Here is an 18881-nt window from a genome sequence, read left to right as displayed (position 1 = left end):
AACAGTGAATGAAAATTTGAAGGAGGGAGTGGTAAAATACCAGAGTTTCTCCATCAGCGATCCCACTGAGAGCTGTAGTGCTTTCCTCTCTCCTGTTGCATTAGCAAGTCTGGCTGTCAGAGTTACTGTAGCATCTTATGGAATTCAACAAAGGATTTCTAAAGAAATTTCCCTAAAATTAGGGAGAAAATAAGCAAAATTTCCCTTCTCAGCAAACTCAAAGGAAAAGTAAGCAAAGACAGCATCTTCTGGTGGGATTCTGTGTTTATGTTAACTTTTGATTAACCAGGAAAGATGATTCAGCAGGGAAAGCCACACCTTTTCTTGGGAGTCTCACATTTGTGGGTAACCATTTCTCAATGTCCACAGACTAGCCCATCTGTGTAGGCTTCACTGAAATTAAGGGGCTGAAGGTAAAATAGTTTCAAGATCAGTGATTTAATTTTTCACTTGTCTCGGCTCTGACCTCACCATGAGGACATGAATTACATATTTCATATAGTGCCAAAAGTAGAAAATACAAAACTAAACTTTTGGGCAGCAGTTATAAATAACAAAAGGAAGCACTCCTTCCACACGCACAAAACTGAATTGGAAATCTTACTGCCATAGTAAGTTACAGAAGCCAAAAGCATAAACATATTAAAAAAAGAAAGACAATTCTACCACAGACCATTAAGCACGATGGTGGTCCAGATGCAACTTTCAGCTCAGGAATTCCACAAACTACCAGCTGAATTTGTATTAATGGAAGACTCACTCTATGCTTCACACATTTCTTACTTTTTCTGCCTAAGCATCTACAACCTGACATTGTCAGACAGGTCAATGGGTGAACACAGCCGTTCTTAAGTTCTTAGGGTCATTTTATTTTGCAGTATTCAACAGCTATCTGCTCTAACAGACTAAAGAACTGGGATCCATTTACAGTCTCCATGTAATATAACGGAATATCTTATTCTTCTGCCTCCTGAAAGCTGCATGCAGATAACCTCTTACCTGTCCAGCCTAGTGTAGACTTTTCCATAACCCTGACACATAATCATGGCACAAGCCAACAAATTTAAACAAAATTTTGTTTCTGACCATCAGCTGTGAATAAGGTATCTAACCCATATCTAACCCATATGTTTCTAATATGTTCTTTAATTTTGACTAACATAATTTGTATTACTTTACAGCATAGATAAAGAGGATTCGATCGGTAAGTTCATTAAATAAATCACAGTAAGAATAAAAAGCCCATGCAGTTTTGGTATTGTAAGCACATTACTCACAAATAGTCAAGAGATTTCAAACTGAGGAAAATAAAATATGTGCATGTTTGCTTTTGAAAATGTATACACGTTATGCCAGAGAAACAGCACAACACATACAGCACGTATTAACTGGGCTTCAGGAAAGCAGCAATTACATACTGCCTGAGGGTTAGAGGCATTCTAGGGTTGTTACATTGCTCAAAGCTGAGCCACACCAAAGCATCAACTTTGAGCATTATGTTGTTAGCATTTTTTTAATTGTTATGAACTATATAATTAATTTTTACAGAGTACATAAACAAATCTACTGGTCACAGTTTGTTACAATGAAAGTAAGATTTTGTACCATTGCCTTATTTAGTCATCACATAACATAATTCAGACTGTTGTCTGTAATGTGCTCCCTTCCCAGGCAACTTGGTAGCAGCCAGCAAAGGCTTTCTGTTAATAGAGAGCAGAAAGCCAAATCCACGCTATCCTGACAGAAAGAGAGGTCCCAAAATGTCCTCTATGTAGCAGAAAGAGTCCAGTGTTTCTGCCTAAAAACATCTGTCTCCTATGGGTAAAAAGATCAAGAGTCCAGAAAACTTCTCATGTGCAATGGTTCCTACAGCTCCTGTCCACAACCCACAGCTCAACAGTGACCAAACCCCATAAACCCAAGGCCCCAAATTCCTTCATTCCATAATAACCCACCTCCACATGCCAGTGGTATCAAGCAAAGCATCTGATTAACACAAAAGCATACTAGTTCCCACTGAAATCAGTTAGGTTTATTAGGCAAGTATATCATGTGCTTTCACACATCAGGTCAAATAGTATCTTATGGGACCCATGTGTAGAGTTCAGTTACGTGAACTGGATGTAACAACAGGGGAGGGGAAAAAAATGACATATACTAAGCAAAAACGAACAAAAAGCATTCTCCCCCAAAGCCTCAATAGGTTGGGAAGGAATACCTTAAAGCTGCTTTTTAGTATTTGAGTTGTATCTTAATTTCTGTTGTTCTTTGAAGTCAGTACATTGCTATGTATGTGGATGCTGACACCAAATACTACCCTTCCAAACATTATATATGCTGTGTATACTCAAAAATAGACAAGTAATATGTTATAGCTCAACAAAACAAGGTATAAGCATCCTGTGTTACTAGATGTGCCTAAAAAATGGTACTTAACAACATTTACCTGTGAGCATACTAGTGTCAGCAAGCTCAGCACTAGTGATGGGTACATTGGGACCATCCTCTTCATATGCTTTCAAAATGTACTTCTCAATTACACCTATGACCCCAGCAGGTTTGTCCCAGGTGACCTCAATGCTGTAACCATTTATACTGTGAACTCTTGAGGGAGTTGGCACATTTTGTGGAACTGTAGAAGGATAAAATAGAAAATAGAGAAAATGGCAGTTCTAAGGAGACTATTGCCCCTATTCTTCACTTTTAATGGCTGCAGTAAATCAGACTCAACCATTAGCATAAATACAATTTATTAGAGTTGTAACTTTTCAGCATTGATTTAATACAACTGCACATCTTGAGCTATTCAGCTTAAGCTATATTTCAAAACCATCAAAACTCCATCTACATAACATTCCTTCTTGTCTTGTTCTGATATTCCAAAAACATTTAATGTATCAAACATATTTAAGCATCACTCACAAAGAGAGGAGGTGGATTGTATGTAGCTAACAAGTTCAGGCATTATAATCAAACAACCGAATGAAGCAAGACAGTATTGCAACAGAGGGGAGTCTGATATTTATCTGTTGGATATCTAAGCTACAGAATGTCACAACTATGAAATATTTCTAAAAACGTCCATTCTCATTTACAAAAGTACTTCAAAAAATTTAAGCTCTTCCATTTATTTTCATATTTTCACAATGCCATACAACTGCCTCAGGGCAAAGCAGAGATTTGTAAGGCCTTTTTGCAAAATCCTTTCCTTTTGATCATTCCATATTATAAAAAGAAAAAAAGAAAAAAAAAAAAGGAAAATGAAGATGTTTAAAACCTCATATATGCATACAGTGGCTGATAAAAAAAAAATCATCCTATTTCCCATAACCTTTAACTATTTATTAGATATTACTATACCAAGTAAAGGTCTGGCCAGTAACAACTTCATCACAGATGACTGCACAAGGGATGCAGAGGAAAAGCCCAAGGAACACTATGGCAGGATGATGGATGACGAGCTTGCTGTAAATGCATGTGGACTTCCTAGCCCTGCTGATGATCATTCGCTTTTCTCATCATCAAATAATCTCTTTTTTGTAATTTTATTGTTTATCCTTACTAAATATGAATGCAGCCTTGTTTTTTATAAGAAGCGTACCAGAATGCAAAATATAAAAATACCTGGAAGTTGTGATTCTTGTGTAAAGAAAGAATGCGATACTCTATGAAAGCTTCAGTTACTACAGTAATATATTGGTTCTGAAGTGTATCACAGGGCAAGGTAAGGTACTGTATAGCAGATGGTCTTCTCATAAGGGACATAACAAAACCAACTCAAAAATAATTAAATAGTGCAATTATTCTCCCACCCTGGGGAACATGTAGCTGCTCAATGCTGTGGTCAGCTTGCAAACACAAATTTACGGTAAACCTTACAGTCATCAGAAAGTTCATGTGAAAATATGCATGTATTTTCTCTCTTCTGGGTGGTACACAAAATAATGACAGTATGTTGTAGAAGAATGCTTTTACAAGTCCAATATTTACGCAGGTATTGTATTTTTTGAGATCATACATTGAGTATCTTGCATTAAAAGAATTCTCTGCATTGATGGAATGCGATTAGGCTTCAATTTACAGAAGAAGGAAAGTTGGTTAAATAAACCATGCAGAACTGTAAATCTTCAAAAACTTGCTGGCTCAATAAAGTTTGCAGAAACATCGAACAGAAAAGGAAAGGTCCTTTAAATTTTCTTCAATAAAATATAAGAAAAATTTGATCTTTAATGCTCAACAGGTATTATGTTCCTACTTTGAAACCCACTCCCACAAGCCATGTGCTGCTTTTCTGTGAATTACCACATTTTCACACACAGTCTATGGGCTACTTGTTAAAAGAATCCTCATCCAGCAGCACTGAGCGTCATACCCATCTGCAGGCAATGTAAAGAAAAACTTTTCACAAGACCCTCTTCGCCTTAACAACTACATGGCCTCCTATCTCCCACAGCTTGTGCCTGCTGTCCCAGTATCTCTCTCTACACTTGATTTTGCATCACTAAGTTATACATAGGAAAATGCAGATTGACTTACTGCAGCAGACGCAGGTAGCGTGAGTTTAGGTGTGTGTGTATGAACGTACCTAGATGCATGGCTGTTCAATGCAGTTCAATCCTTTCACATTTTTTTCTCTCATACAATTACATAATCTAATATATATTTGGAAAAGACCTTCAATTATGTGTGGAAAACACTTGCTTGAACACTTTATAGCTGAAGACAGTAATTTGGTACCTATGCAAAACATTAAGCAGTTTTGCTCCTTCAGAAACACTATGCAACTTACATGGATCAAAATTGTTGTGGTGGGATTTTTTTCCAACCTGACATTAGATAGCTAATGAAAAATGGGAATAAGTAAGCCTTAAAATTATATTTACCTGATTCTCTTGTACGAACATGGGTCCATACACTAGATACTGATCCTGCTTCATTTGAGGCAACCACCCTATAAAGGTATTCTTCAAAGAACACAGAGAAGGATAGAGGAGAAAAAAAACAAAACAAAACAAAACAAAAAACAAACACTGAACACAGTAATACATTAATACAGAATGAAATAAAAATTATGTATTTCATTTAAGGAAGCAACGTGTTACCTGTAAATGGTTGTAGACCACTCTCATAAACACTCTGCTCTTTTCCTCGGTATACTAGGATGGAGTCATTTCCCCTGCAGTTAACAGCACTGTCAGTTGATAGGCAACCATCCAGATTGACTCTGACAGCACTGCTGGACACAGATGCCAAGTTAACGACAGCACCTCGTGTAAATTTAACATCCTTCATGCAACCACCGAAACCTAGCAAACAATAAGGGATTAGTATCACATAAAGAGCTTCAGTCATTAATTAAGAATCACTTTTGTTCCTTTCAATTCTACATTTTCAGCATTAAAGACTGTAATGTGAGTATGTTAACTTCCAACATGACATTCAGTCCCCCCTTCAAGATACTAAGCTGGTAAAAATTCCTGGTATTCTAGTGTTGAGTTCCTGCCTTACTGAACTATACTTTCATTGTTATCAATCCCATCCCATGAGGAAATAGCTTTCTGTTTTCTCTTCTGTCACTTCTCTCTTTAAAATTATTACCATAAAAGTGATTTTGAATTTGAAAATCAGCTTTCTGCTGCTTGCTAGTATTTTGTTCTTCCTCAAACTGAGAAGAACATGTAGATTAAATTTATAATTCATTTCAGGAGATCACAGAGGTATATCAGTTTACCCTAATGGGGATATAGGTGGTATGCAGTTTACAAAAATAATTTAGAAAGATAATTGCAAACTGTTCATTTATGAGAAAAGAAGTAACCTCATTTTATATTTATTTCTATATATACATATATGTATTTCTGTGTGTGTGTAACATTATCATTACAAATCAACATTACAAATATGTTAAATTAGTTACTTGCAGTAAAAGCATCACTACAGAACTTCAGGAGGCAGTTGTTAAATTTCTATATAGTTCTATGACTTAATTTACAGAGAAATTAATAAATTGATACAAAATAGTTCTCAGACTGGAATAAAGTACAGTGATTGGTGTTTAGCATAAAACCAAAGTAAAGAGTAACCAAACTGAAGACTTCAGTTCATTGAAGAATTAACTTTGTAAATTAAAAATCAGCCTCTCACAGATCAGAGCTCTTTTTTAGCTTTGTGAAAGCGTTCTATTTATGTCTTATGTACATCTATTGCCTTTATTACTGCAAGATGGCAGGTCATAGTATTTGTACTTAGCCACCTGAACTGAGAATCTAACATCCATACATAGCTCCTGCAAAAAGAAAGGGGCACTGAAGGTGGACAACCATTTTGAATCATCCTTTAAAATACCTCCTCCCTCCACAACGCTAGGAATTTAGACAAACTGCTCCTTAAAATGAATACATCCTAATTTAAGCTCAACTCCTACTCCACAGTGATCCACTCAGTTTCTTAGGCAGTCCGTGGCACAGGAAAGAATTAGTCCCTGTCTGCACTGGCATCTTAATCATCAGACAAACTAAAAGTTGTTTAATTTGCAATGAGATGCATACTTTATAACCTATTTTAATACATTACTTTTAGTATCTTTTCAGATGCATTTATCACTATTTGAAGATTTCTGACTGATGTCAACCAAGTAATTTTGTTCAGTCTCATGTAGCTGCAGAAGAAGAAATGACAGTACAACATTCCTGCTAACTCCCCTCCATCTTGACCTCTCAGGAGGATGTGTGATGGGTCATGCAAAGGCCCACAGACTCCAGCTGAAATTTCTTAAAATAAAGTTGTAACTGACATGGAGGTGGAGTGGGAGGAGAAGGATATTTATCCCTTATTTGCTGTGAGTAAACCAATATTCCTTTATTCAAAATTAACTACCAAGCAGCCATGAATTGAGAAAACCTTTTCTAAATATTTATTAAACTGGGAAGGTCTCCATATTCTATTTTCATACCATTACATCATTACAGTCCTAAATAAAAGTATGTTTCAAAGCTGTAATGCCTAACCTTGCTCATCCAAATCTACATTTAGGAGCACACAAGAATTTTATCATCTTCAGATGCCCTGAATAAAAACTCACAGCCGTCATCTTATTTTGCCATCTGTATTTATTAATTTTTTAGACCAGAATCAGTATTGCCTAAAAAAGGACTAATAAACTCAACAATTCTTCCACGTGGCAGCATCCAGCCTCATTACAGTGATTTAAGCTATGTTTACTATCTTCATTAGTTTTGTACTCCAGATCTGTGAGAGACACAAGTTGATCAAGTGAAACAAGTTATCTGAAATGGCTTTCTCTGACAAAGATTTGAGATTTTCCGGTTGGGCATCTCCGATTACCATTTGCTACTCTCTAGTTCCTCTCCTATGAGTTAGATTGCTTCAGATATCACTGGGTTCAAAGAATTTTTATAGCATTACAAAAGGATCAGGACTATCTTTATAGATGATCTAGACGTAGGGATTGAGTGCACCCTCAGCAAATTTGCAGATGACACCAAGCTGGGTGGGAGTGTCCATCTGCTGGAGGGTAGGAAGACCCTACAGAGGGATCTGGACAGGTTAGATAGATGGGCCGAGACCAACGGCATGAGGTTCAACAAGAACAAGTGCCGGGTCTTACACTTCGGCCACAACAACCCCATGCAGCGCTACAGGCTGGGGGAAGAGTGGTTAGAAAGCGGCCCAGTGGAAAGAGACCTGGGGGTGCTGATCGACAGCCGGCTAAACATGAGCCAGCAGTGTGCCCAGGTGGCCAAGAAGGCCAATGGCATCCTGGCCTCTATTAGGAATAGTGTAGCCAGCTGGTCTAGGGAAGTGATCGTCCCTCTCTTCTCGGCACTGGTGAGGCCGCACCTTGAATACTGTGTCCAGTTCTGGGCCCCACACTTCAAGAAAGATGTTGAGGTGTTGGAGAGAGTCCAGAGGAGGGCGACCAAGCTGGTGAAGGGTCCGGAGGGTATGACCTATGAGGAACGGCTGAGGGAGCTGGGGTTGTTTAGCCTGGAGAAGAGGAGGCTCAGAGGTGACCTTATTGCAGTCTACAACTACCTGAAGGGAGGCTGTAGTGAAGTGGGAGTTGGCCTCTTCTCCCAGGCAACTAGCGATAGGACAAGAGGACATAGCCTCAAGCTTCGCCAGGGGAGGTTCGGGTTAGACATTAGGAAGCATTTCTTCTCAGAAGGTGTCATTAGACTTTGGAATGGGCTGCCCAGGGAGGTGGTGGAGTCACTATCTCTGGATGTGTTTGAGACAAGACTGGACATGGCACTTAGTGCCATGGTCTAGTTGACATGGTGGTGTCAGGGCAATGGTTGGACTCGATGATCCCAGAGGTCTCTTCCAACCTGATTGATTCTGTGATTCTGTGACTAAGTAAAGCTAGATGGGTAGGAATAACTGGTAGTTAAAGCAATAATGGGTGGGAGGAAAAACTCATGTTACATATTCATGAATTTACACTACCAGCAGCAGAATGTCCACCTTGTGCATGACACCAGTTTTTAAAAAACATATGCTCTTCTTGGTGTCACCTTACCTTGTTCTAACCCCAGTTCTTTATAAAAGTTCTGAATCTCAGGTGGGATTCCTCCTACGTAGATGGGTGAGTTTACTTTCAGCTGCTGAACACGGGGTTCGAGTCTCTGCTCTCTCAATTCATTCATACTTGCTGAAACCATAGAGCCCTCCTTATTCACGGTGACTTTGTTCCATTTTCCATCACAATACGACAGTCCTAACCAGAGATCCACTTGTGTAAAGACAATGCCAGTTTTTAAGAAGATATTCAGTACTCCACTTTTCAGTTCAATCTATATATTTTAAAACAGAAAAAAAAAAGATTTTGAAAGAGACATCACATACACAGCAACAATGGACACAGTTATTTTAAAAAAATAATCATGGGAGTCAATGAACAACATAAATGAACATGACATTTTTATCTTCAAGATAGCAGAAATTACAACAATATTGTTTACAAAAACATGCTAAATACAGTGTATCAGTTAATTCAGAATGTAGGAAAATATATTCTGACTTTTTAACAACTGACTTCGGCACTGATGTAACTAAGTAACAAAGACAATGAACCAGGACTGTTTCGCTTTTTTTTTGAGAATGAGAAAACAGTATTTTATCTATCAATTCATTTTTTAGAAGAACATAACAAGATAATAAGGAAATGAAATGTCAGGCCTGATTAAGGTCTTTTTAATTGGCTGGTGAACTCAATTTCTAATTTTTCCAGCATATATTGATTCTGTATTTCATCCTTATTCTTCTAAATCTTGTAAGAAAATAATTGTTTTTCTATGTGCTTTTAGAGATTAATGAGCCAATTCTCTAATAGAAATACATTTTACTTAAATTTTACACTGCAGAAGTTTCCAAATGCTTTACAGCAAGACCCTTTATCCTAACTGAATGGAACACAAGTAGACTGAGACTAAGTTGGCAGGTATAGAGCACTAAACACTTAGGTGAAGAACTGGTGGTTGAAAAATATGGATACATTCACAAAAAGGCATTATTGTTCCCATGCCAAAATCTTATTAAGTGAAATAAAGCCTATAGATTTAATATAAATGCTTATCACCAGTATTGACAAACAGACACATTTAGGTTATTGATAATATTAATATTGCAGTATTTGTAACTGGATTGTAATTCCTTAACAGGGACCCCTACTGAAGAAAGAACTCAGTAACTGAGATGTCACAGGCAATACAGGTCCTATTCCAGAGTGTATACTGACTGTTTGCTTACGAGACAGAGGGATTTTGTTTCTTTGTTTCTTTGGGACCACAACTTTTCCTATTTTCATGAGTTCATAGCCCATCATAGCTAAGGACTCTACAATACAAGTGAAGGACAGATCATGGCATCAACACTGATTACTATAGCTTGAAAAAGCAGTCCATTGGACAAGTCACTGTTTTTCTTCACTAATTAGAATTAATACGGGGCACACTGTGCTGGTGTGAAGAAAACATTTCAGCTGCATGACTACAGTAGTATGCCAACAAGTCTACCAGACCTGGAAGCCGGAGAGAGGGCATGGTATTTGACGTAGGGTCACTCTTCAAATTACCTCTTCATCCCTCTTCAAATTACTCACCTTGGTATAATCTTAAAGCAGGCAGTGAATGATGCTCGTGCTTTTTTTGTTAACCTGGACTGACATTTAGAATGCCCAAGTGCAGCTAAAGATAGAGGACCACCATTAACTTTGAACTGTTCTGCATGGTGAACATAAAAAAAAGGAAAGTCCTGCATAGATCTAGCATTCTCTGGTACTAAGCCTAGGTTCAGAAAAACAATAGATAAATTGTTTCTTTGGATAAAATTCTGGGACCACTTTAAAAAAAAAAATGCTTGATTGTTAATCTGTCCTTAGAAAATATATTATTACTTTAAACCAAAAATGCATGAAGATCATCTTATTCTGCCAGACATCTCAGTTACCATCTCTCAACAGAACAGGAGCTCTAAACCTGAACAGGTTCTCAGTTTAATGCTTAAAAGTATACTTGTTTTTCAGAATTTGGGGTACAATGTTAAGCACCACTGCAAAATTTTATTAATGCAGTTCTCTGTGCACACAATTCTTATTTTGATATACCCGAGCATGTAAGGTTGGAATTAGGAAAGTCAAAGCTTAGCCTGAGTCTGGAAGACATGAGGGGCAAGAAGAACTTCTACAGACCCACTGGTAGGTTGTGGCATCTCTCCAAGATTGATACAGGGACTGATCCTGATTAAAAATGTTATTAATGACCTGGGCAATAGGATGTGGTATGCTCTCAGCAAGTTTGCAGCTGATAGCAAAGGGGGCTGCCACTGGTATTCTAGACATAGAAAGCAGCTTTGAAGAAAAGGACTGAGGATCAAGACGGATTACAAATCGAACACTGGTCACCAATGTACCCTTGAAACAATGAAGACCGACATGCACTGTGCTGTGTTAGAAATAAGGTAGGCAGTGGGTCCAAGTAGATGATTCTTCCCCTCTATTCATCATGTATAACACCACATCTGGACTACTGTATCCAGTTGTGGACACTCCAGTATATGAAAGATACTGGCACACCAGAGTGAATCCAGTGGAGGGGCATCAAGCTGGTCAGGGGTTGGAGTACCTAACATATGAGTTGAAGCTGAGAACAGGGTTTGTTCAGTGTTAAGAGTAAGCAGGAAGAGAACTTAACTGTACAACTACCTTATGGGAGGATATAGAGAAGACAGACGCAGACTCTCCTCAGAGGTGCACAGTGAAAGGATGAGAGGCAAAAGACAAATTATGACAAGAGAAATCACAGATATCAAGATTATTTTTTTGTTTTTCTATAATGATTGGTCAAAGATTGGAACAGGCTGTAGATTTTGAGCAGCTGTGGACTGTCCATTCATAAAGAGATGCACAATACTCAAACATAAAATGCCTGAGCAACATTATCTAACTAAATTGGCCCTGCTTTTAGTGGATATTTGGAATAAATTACTTCAAAAGGTCCCTTCAACCTAAATTATTTTGTGCTTCTGTATTTTCCTTCTCTGCAGGGACCAGTCACTACCTCACTCAATTTGCTTATAAAAATATGATTTTGAAGCTGAAAGGAATATCCAGCCATAGCTCTGAGAAACAAAACTCAGACAGGATAGGGGCTGCATTGGAGGCTGAATAACACTTTGTTAAACCTTTCATCCACAATGGTCTCTACCAATGTTGAGCTACAAGACTGATTATGGCTTCATCTCCTTTGAAGCAGGAAGTCATCCTGAGGTTCAGGAATATCAGCAGAGACAAGCAACAGACTTGAAAGAACTTAGAAAGAACTTGGCAATGACAGTCAGTCTGTGAGCCCTTTGAAAGAAAAAGTGCATGGTACTGATGCTGATGTTGAACCGGTCTTCCCAGTTCAAAAATCAATAAGGTTAAAGAGATGTTCTGTACTGGTACCAGCCCTGTTCAGAATGGCCAGTCAGAGGGTAGAGGCCCAAACACAGACCCCTCAATAGCCTTCTCAGAATCAGTCATTCTTTAATGGAAAGGGAACAGGAATCTGTTCCTCACACCAGAGAGAGAGAAATCACCAGTGACCAGTAGGAATATCAGCTTCACAAGTCCCGCATGAGTACCAGTCACTTCTTCGCTAATAAAAAGATTTTTGAGTCCCCAAAACACTTATTTCACACCTCTCCTTAGCTCCATCACATGTAACACTTTCATCTCGGACACTGGTTATTGGACTTCATGCAGCTACTTAAGTGCAATCCTTTTGAAAAAGTTCACGCAGAACTTCTTTCTTGCTTTGTAGCTTTGCAGAAGCAAATCAGCTCTTGTATTCAACATCAGCCTTCATCAGCTACAATCTCTTGGGAGCTGGTTCCACTGTCACACATAAGATTGGAAGTGCTTAGGCTTTCGCTGCTGTTAATGTGGTCAGCATCAAAATCAGTAATGCTGACCACTCTATCAGCAGTCACAGAACCTTCTTTCAATCACAAACTCATGAAGAAACACATGCCAGAGTGAGAGCTAGTGATTCGTACTAGCTTATCTGGTCACAGTTTGCTCATAATTATTGTGCCTGGATCCAAAGAGAGAATCAGGTTGACCTCTCTAGCTTGACTTAATTCTCAGGGCATGGAAGTCATGGCAGAGGTGACCTTTACACAGAGCACCCTTCTAGGACAAAATTTTGTCTTGGGCAGAAGACAAGACAGAGTCTTTGGCCATTTGGTCAGCCATGTGTCTAGTTTAGTCATTCCACAACTATAAAGCTAATAAGAGAGCTGTGACCTATGCAAAGGGAAGGGTCAGGGAATACCATCTTACACTGGCACTCAGGATAAGTGGTATAGCTTCTAATCTGTTTTGCAGTGCAAATGTCTCCTGACCATAGCTCCTAACAAAGACATCGTAGCTCATGCACAACATGCTACACACCTCATTTTCACTTTCTATTAACCTTTTTTTTTGTGAGCTCAAGTGTACGGAAAAACCTGTCATCATTATGTATGTGTAGAACACAAAGCTGCAAGAGTTGGAAAAGCATGCATATACTCATCCTCTCTAAAATTCCTTGTTTTAAGGCTATGGAGATGTTGAGGTCAAGAGTAAAGGTAGATTAAAAAAAATTTACTTGACTTAGGGTAAATGCTAAGAAAATTATCTAATCACAGTTTGCAGTGCTGAATATAATATAAATATAAAACTGCCAAAAATCTGGAAGTATGAGTAGAGAAGGAAAATGTTTTGTCTAACTACTTTGTGCTTTTGGCTGTACTTTCAATGTAGTAAGTCCTATTTTTACTTTATAGTCAGAAGCTATTTTCTCATATTTGCTACTCTCTCACAGATCAATAGAAAGGAAACGAGGATCACATACCACAAGAATCTCCAGCAGAACCCAAGCCCCATGTTTGTCCCTGTGAATACCATTCACATAAATAGTACCCCTGTACTGTGAATTACACGTGTATAAGTTTCTTTAGGGTGGGACAGTAGTGTGTGTATAGCATCTTATGCTATTAGCTCATGATCTTGGTCATTACTTGAGGACAAAACTAAAGTAATAGCATGTAATTAGCAAGTCTTGTTATTGGAACTCATTATAATTTTTGAACTAAGGCTGCTTGAAAAAGAGGAAGCAACCAGGTCTAGCAGAATACAAAATCCAGGAAAAAATTATCTGCCAGAAAAGTCAGTAATATAAAAAGTAAATAGAGAGTAAGTTATAGTCGACCTGAAAAGGAGAAAAATATATTTATATGGTTTAGGTCAGAAGTTTAAAAGAAAAGGCAGATTAGATGTAATGCCATGCAACAAAACAGGTTGTGACATGACAGCCATTAGCAAAACAGCTGCATTATAATAAATAAACAAATAAATTAAATTCAATAAAAATGAAGAAAGGGCAGATTAGGTCATAAAGAGTAACAATACCCTCAAAAATCTCTCAATGTAAATGATCGCTTATTGGACCAACTAAAAAGATATATTACTTTCAATGTAATACCTACTAGTTGGTGCAAGTTGTAGCATAGTTGACCCACTAAGCAAGGATGACCACAGTCTAATTACATTCAAAATCCTTGGGGGAAGAAAAATATAAAAATCCAGAGCTATGTAACTAATAAAAAACTCAGAAAACTGCAACAAACTCATTCAACTTTAAACAAAATCATGGAAAAGATGGAAATACAAGTACTTTTGAGCGTAAAACAGTCTTATTTAATAGACACGAAAAAGAAAGTTCATAGGCATTATCTCACAAATTTGCCTAATACAGGATTTGTGCAGCTTCCTCTGCAGTGTTGGGAAAACAGTGACAGGGACAAGATGGGATTAAGCTGGACCACTAATTTCTGTCTATATGTTTCAAATCAAGTTGAAGAAATCGTATTAATTATAAAAAAATATATATACCTTAAAGATAAAGCTTTATTGGGATACCAGACAATTTCCGTCATGAACTTCCTGATTTACAATTTAATTGATTTTGGTCTATGAGTATGAGAACTGGGAAATTGGGTAACCCTATACTTCCCCAGGAATGAAGCGAAAGCTTCTAATACACGTCTTTTATTCTCTTTTCTAATCACTTCTAATCCAGCAAAGAGAGTAATTCTGCTTTTCATATATTGGTATCTTTCTTATTTATTATATATATAACACAGGTAACTTATTCTGAGCATTTGTTGGGAGGCTTTTTGCTCCCCTTACACTTTGCTGTGCACAGCATTTCAAAACAAGTAAAACACAAAAATAACTTATGGTTTGAAATTTCTTTAAGTGCTGTATGTATCTTACTAGACTAAACTCACAGGTCATTTCTGAATATAGTTATTTGTGCTTCTGAACTTACTGCAAGATAATCTGGGCCATCTTTATTGTAAACAAACAAAAGCAACCCATTCAGTTGATCTGTTCTAAATTCGAATGAGATCTCAAATTCCAGTCCACCACTGAAAACACCTGAATGCAGTTCCAGGAACCCTTGAAAGAAAGTGAATACATGCATAAGTTAATCAAAAACATAAAGAAAAAGGTTCAAGAAACCAAAAGCAAACATCTAGGTGCTACTTTCTACTTTGACATGAAGAACTCCAAAGTCTCAAGACTAAGGTTTACAACTTTATCACTCAGCTTTGTAAAGGACAGTTATCCATAAGGTACTGCAACAAACCAAACTGGCATTTTTTTGATACATTATAGGCACCTCTCTCTCCTCAAAAGTGAAACTTCACCTTACATGCATATCAAATCTGCATAGTTACAGCAGCAGCACCTGTCTGTGAATGCAATTCCTCTTTCATGCGGTAGTCTTCTGTAAACCCAGAAACCAAATTTTAAACCATTCAGAAATAATCCTGTATAACTAAAACTACTTTGAAAAGCACATCACTACAATATTTTTGATACTATCACCTTTTATGTATCAATAACATACTTGGCTAGTGCAATAGTACAGCAAACTACCTTTGCCAAGAAAATGTGCTCCTTCTGAGAGGACATTGGGGCATCCTTCCCAGATATGATAGACACTGTTTTGCTCTTCAGCATCCTGCCAGTTCAAAGATTCCCAGTTTTCATAGGGAGTATGCACTTTTTTTAAAAATACGTCGCTGAGACACCCCACAAATCCTTTCTGGACTACCATCTTCATCCCTGCAAAAAAGGAAAATAATTTTTTAAGCCAATCACCTGCAACTAAAACAGGGATTAATTTATATGTTTTATGCACGCTATCATATATGTCCATGTGTGCATTGATAACCAGCCATCAATCACTTCATAAAGCTGGTCTCCAAGCTAAATCCAGATTTTTGAATGGGTCTAGTCACTACAGAGAGCAGCTACTGCTATATAGCTGGAAAATATTAAACTTTTTGAGATTTTGCATACAGGTACTTTCAAATCAACAGCGTAAATCTACTCCCTGAAGATTCCAAGGGAAGTTTTCAGGTTTACCCTCTTTAAACAAAACAATAATTGTGAAGAAAGGCATGCATCTGCTGAATAGGAAAAAACAGTGTTGCAAGAGCTAAGGCAGATGAATACATGTTTAGAAGCTTCATCAGGAAGATTTTCTTCCCTTGTTTGGATAAAAAAATAGTGATTCATGGATACTATCTCTTTTTCTTTACTGGGGACAAAAATACAAAGCAGGTTTTATAGATGGCCTTCTCTTGAGTCGTATTGATAGTCGATCTCATTTTGATTATTTAGCTGAGGTTTTTGAGGGAGGCATCCTGGATTACTTTATGAACCAAAGTCTTAGAAGAACACATGCATGTATTTCTGGTTTTAGTAAAATGACACAAAGAAGGATAGAGGAAGTTGTGCTCTAGTATACTTCACACCAAGTCATCAACTAGATTTCACATTCTTATCAGTGTTGGGAATACAAACTTAATACAAACAATTTGGCTTTCAGGTTAATATGAGAAAAACAAAAGCCTGGATATGAATCCACTGAGAAGAGCTGATTGTATACTGGTTTTGTATGCAGTCACCTCTCTGTTATCTGCTGGTGGAATATACATACCAAGTTTATATATGAAGAAATATGTTTATTGATTCTTCTGGAAGCCAGCAACAATCCAGCTCCACGTAAATATAGCTGTAGAATACAGATGTATTCATACACCACTGAGTTCAATGCAACAAGCCCTGAAGGATCCAAACTCACACCAAAAATGGCCAGCATGTTCTTGCCATGCATCCAGATGGGATGCATAACCCTGTGCTTAAGCTAACAAAACCAATTTGTATGTGTACTTTGGAAAAGAATTTGGGAATCTAGAATGTAAAACATACCCATAAGTTTCACATGCATACCAGTTCTGTGTATAAAATTCATTAAAATGTACACAGACCTCATATACTGCTTTACTGATGGTGAAATCAGCTATATAGATATTTCAATCTATCCCAAAAGATGAAATTCGAGAAACTGTACAGACTTATTTTTATTAAAACAATTATGTAAATAATTTTGCAAATTAAGTACTGTCCTCATGTTTCTGACACAATGTCAATACAGCCTACAGCACTGGAAAAGCAGTTAAGTCAGTGCCACTGTATAGGATTTGTTATACCACAATCATACTCACCTACATCCTTTCTTACAATAGTATAACCCTGTGGAAGTCCTCCAACAAAAACTCCTGTGTTCTCTCCAATAATGGTACTGCCACTAGTTGCTAAGGAAGAACCTGAACAAAATAGGTCATTATTCTTGTGTTCAATGCTTTCAACAGATTTCGAACTCAATAACAGAATACTGACATTTGAGAAAAGAAGCTAAAGTAACACAATATCCTAATACTTTCCCTTACATATTCTAGAAATATTTACAGCTCTATTTTACAAAAGAATATTAACACAATCATAGAGTCACGTGCACAAAAAGATAAACTCCTCCCACTTAGTATTAAATTATCAAAGATGCACAATACACAAATACCACAGATGTGCAAACAAAACAATAGTGATTTTGTCAGAAAATTGAGTGAATTTTTTTGCTGTATGGATGAAGACAGGCAGTGGAAAAGTAAGCAAGTGAGCAACACTCTGAGTACTAGCAAAATAATAAAGCGAAATGTAACTGGATTGATTACCTGTGTACTGCCCATCCACTGTGATGTTTCCCAGAGCTTGAATTCTTGTAGCAATTATTTGGTGCCAACTGTTATCGTTGTACTCTTTTCCACCATCATTAGTTGGAGTGACTGCTACCGCAGATCCCTTTTTATTAACAGAAGAATCTGATTTAGAATATTATGAAGGTAAGATTTAGAATTATACCTTACTCTTTATACCACTCTGTGGTATGTAACATCTAAAAATAAAGACAGAAGTCCTCTGTTTAACTTCTTTTGGAATACTGAATGATGTTTAGGACTGATTTCCCCACAAAATTAACCTTCTCAAATAATAAATGAGGGATCAAGGATCCAGTTCAGTTTCTATAAAAAATAGAAAACCCTGTGTAGTTCCTCTAATAAAGATGGGGATGAGGCACAAATTATTGAGGGTCATGACACTCAGATTTTTTATTTTTTATTTATTTTTTTAATGAAGTCTCTATTTAACTACTTCATGGATTGCTGTAGTTGTAAAGATTGATGGCCATGATTCAATGTGCCATCCACAGAAAGCAATTGCATATAAGGATTGTTGACTGCAATGCCTGTCTACAGAAAGGGACCCAGAAAAAGGCATATTTGTAGGACAGTATGAAGATGCATGTTCTGTCCCTGCTAACCTGGTATCAAAGGGGCTTGAATTTTTAGGTGAGAGAGTATAATACATTTATGAAGGAAAAGGTCATACACCAAGAGAATCAGGAAAAAAAAAAATATAAGGTAGTTATTGAGGATGGTTGTGCAGTACAAGGGATGCTTGTAAAAATGTTTTTAAATTTAACTAGAATTTTTACCTGGTTTTATTAAAACAAAAAAAAAATAACGATATGAGGGGGTGAATTTAGAGATATCCATGACAAAATGCAGAGAACTCTTTTCTGAATTGCTGAGTAAGAGGAATATAACAGACGCCGTTCCCAAACCAAATCTCAAGACTGTAAACAATGAAACAAAACACCAAATAAATTCATATAATGATGCAATAAAAATAAAATTAATGTATTTCAAGAATATTCCTGGGATTTATATCCAAATAGTCTTTTAACTTCCCAATAATTGCTGCAATATTGTCTCAGGACTTTGCACATTACTTGAACCATCGAAGTAATTCTGTTGAATTCACAAAACAGAATTGTCCTATGTAGCAGGCAACTACTGAACGGAAAAACATTTCTTTGCATAGGCACTACCTAATAGTAAAGAATCATGACCTCTGCAGT

The 18881-nt window shown here is 37.2% G+C and overlaps 1 protein-coding gene across 1 annotated transcript in view; it reads right to left on the bottom strand.

Moving 5' to 3' along the window:
• USH2A (usherin) overlaps nucleotides 1-18881 on the bottom strand; it is a 419339-nt gene that overhangs the window by 241441 nt on the left and 159017 nt on the right. Inside the window, exons 22-29 of the mRNA XM_068406084.1 lie at nucleotides 17635-17761; nucleotides 17128-17229; nucleotides 15491-15679; nucleotides 14877-15007; nucleotides 8543-8816; nucleotides 5103-5306; nucleotides 4884-4964; nucleotides 2447-2632 (exon numbers count right to left, since the gene is read on the bottom strand). Of these exons, the coding sequence (XP_068262185.1) occupies nucleotides 2447-2632; nucleotides 4884-4964; nucleotides 5103-5306; nucleotides 8543-8816; nucleotides 14877-15007; nucleotides 15491-15679; nucleotides 17128-17229; nucleotides 17635-17761 (1294 nt within the window). The remainder of the gene's footprint in view (nucleotides 1-2446; nucleotides 2633-4883; nucleotides 4965-5102; nucleotides 5307-8542; nucleotides 8817-14876; nucleotides 15008-15490; nucleotides 15680-17127; nucleotides 17230-17634; nucleotides 17762-18881) is intronic.

This window comes from Nyctibius grandis, chromosome 1 (assembly GCF_013368605.1).
Source record: "Nyctibius grandis isolate bNycGra1 chromosome 1, bNycGra1.pri, whole genome shotgun sequence".
Classification (NCBI taxonomy): Eukaryota; Metazoa; Chordata; class Aves; order Nyctibiiformes; family Nyctibiidae; genus Nyctibius; species Nyctibius grandis.
Note: the sequence above shows the minus strand (reverse complement) of the source record. Positions and strands in the feature narration are given on the sequence as shown.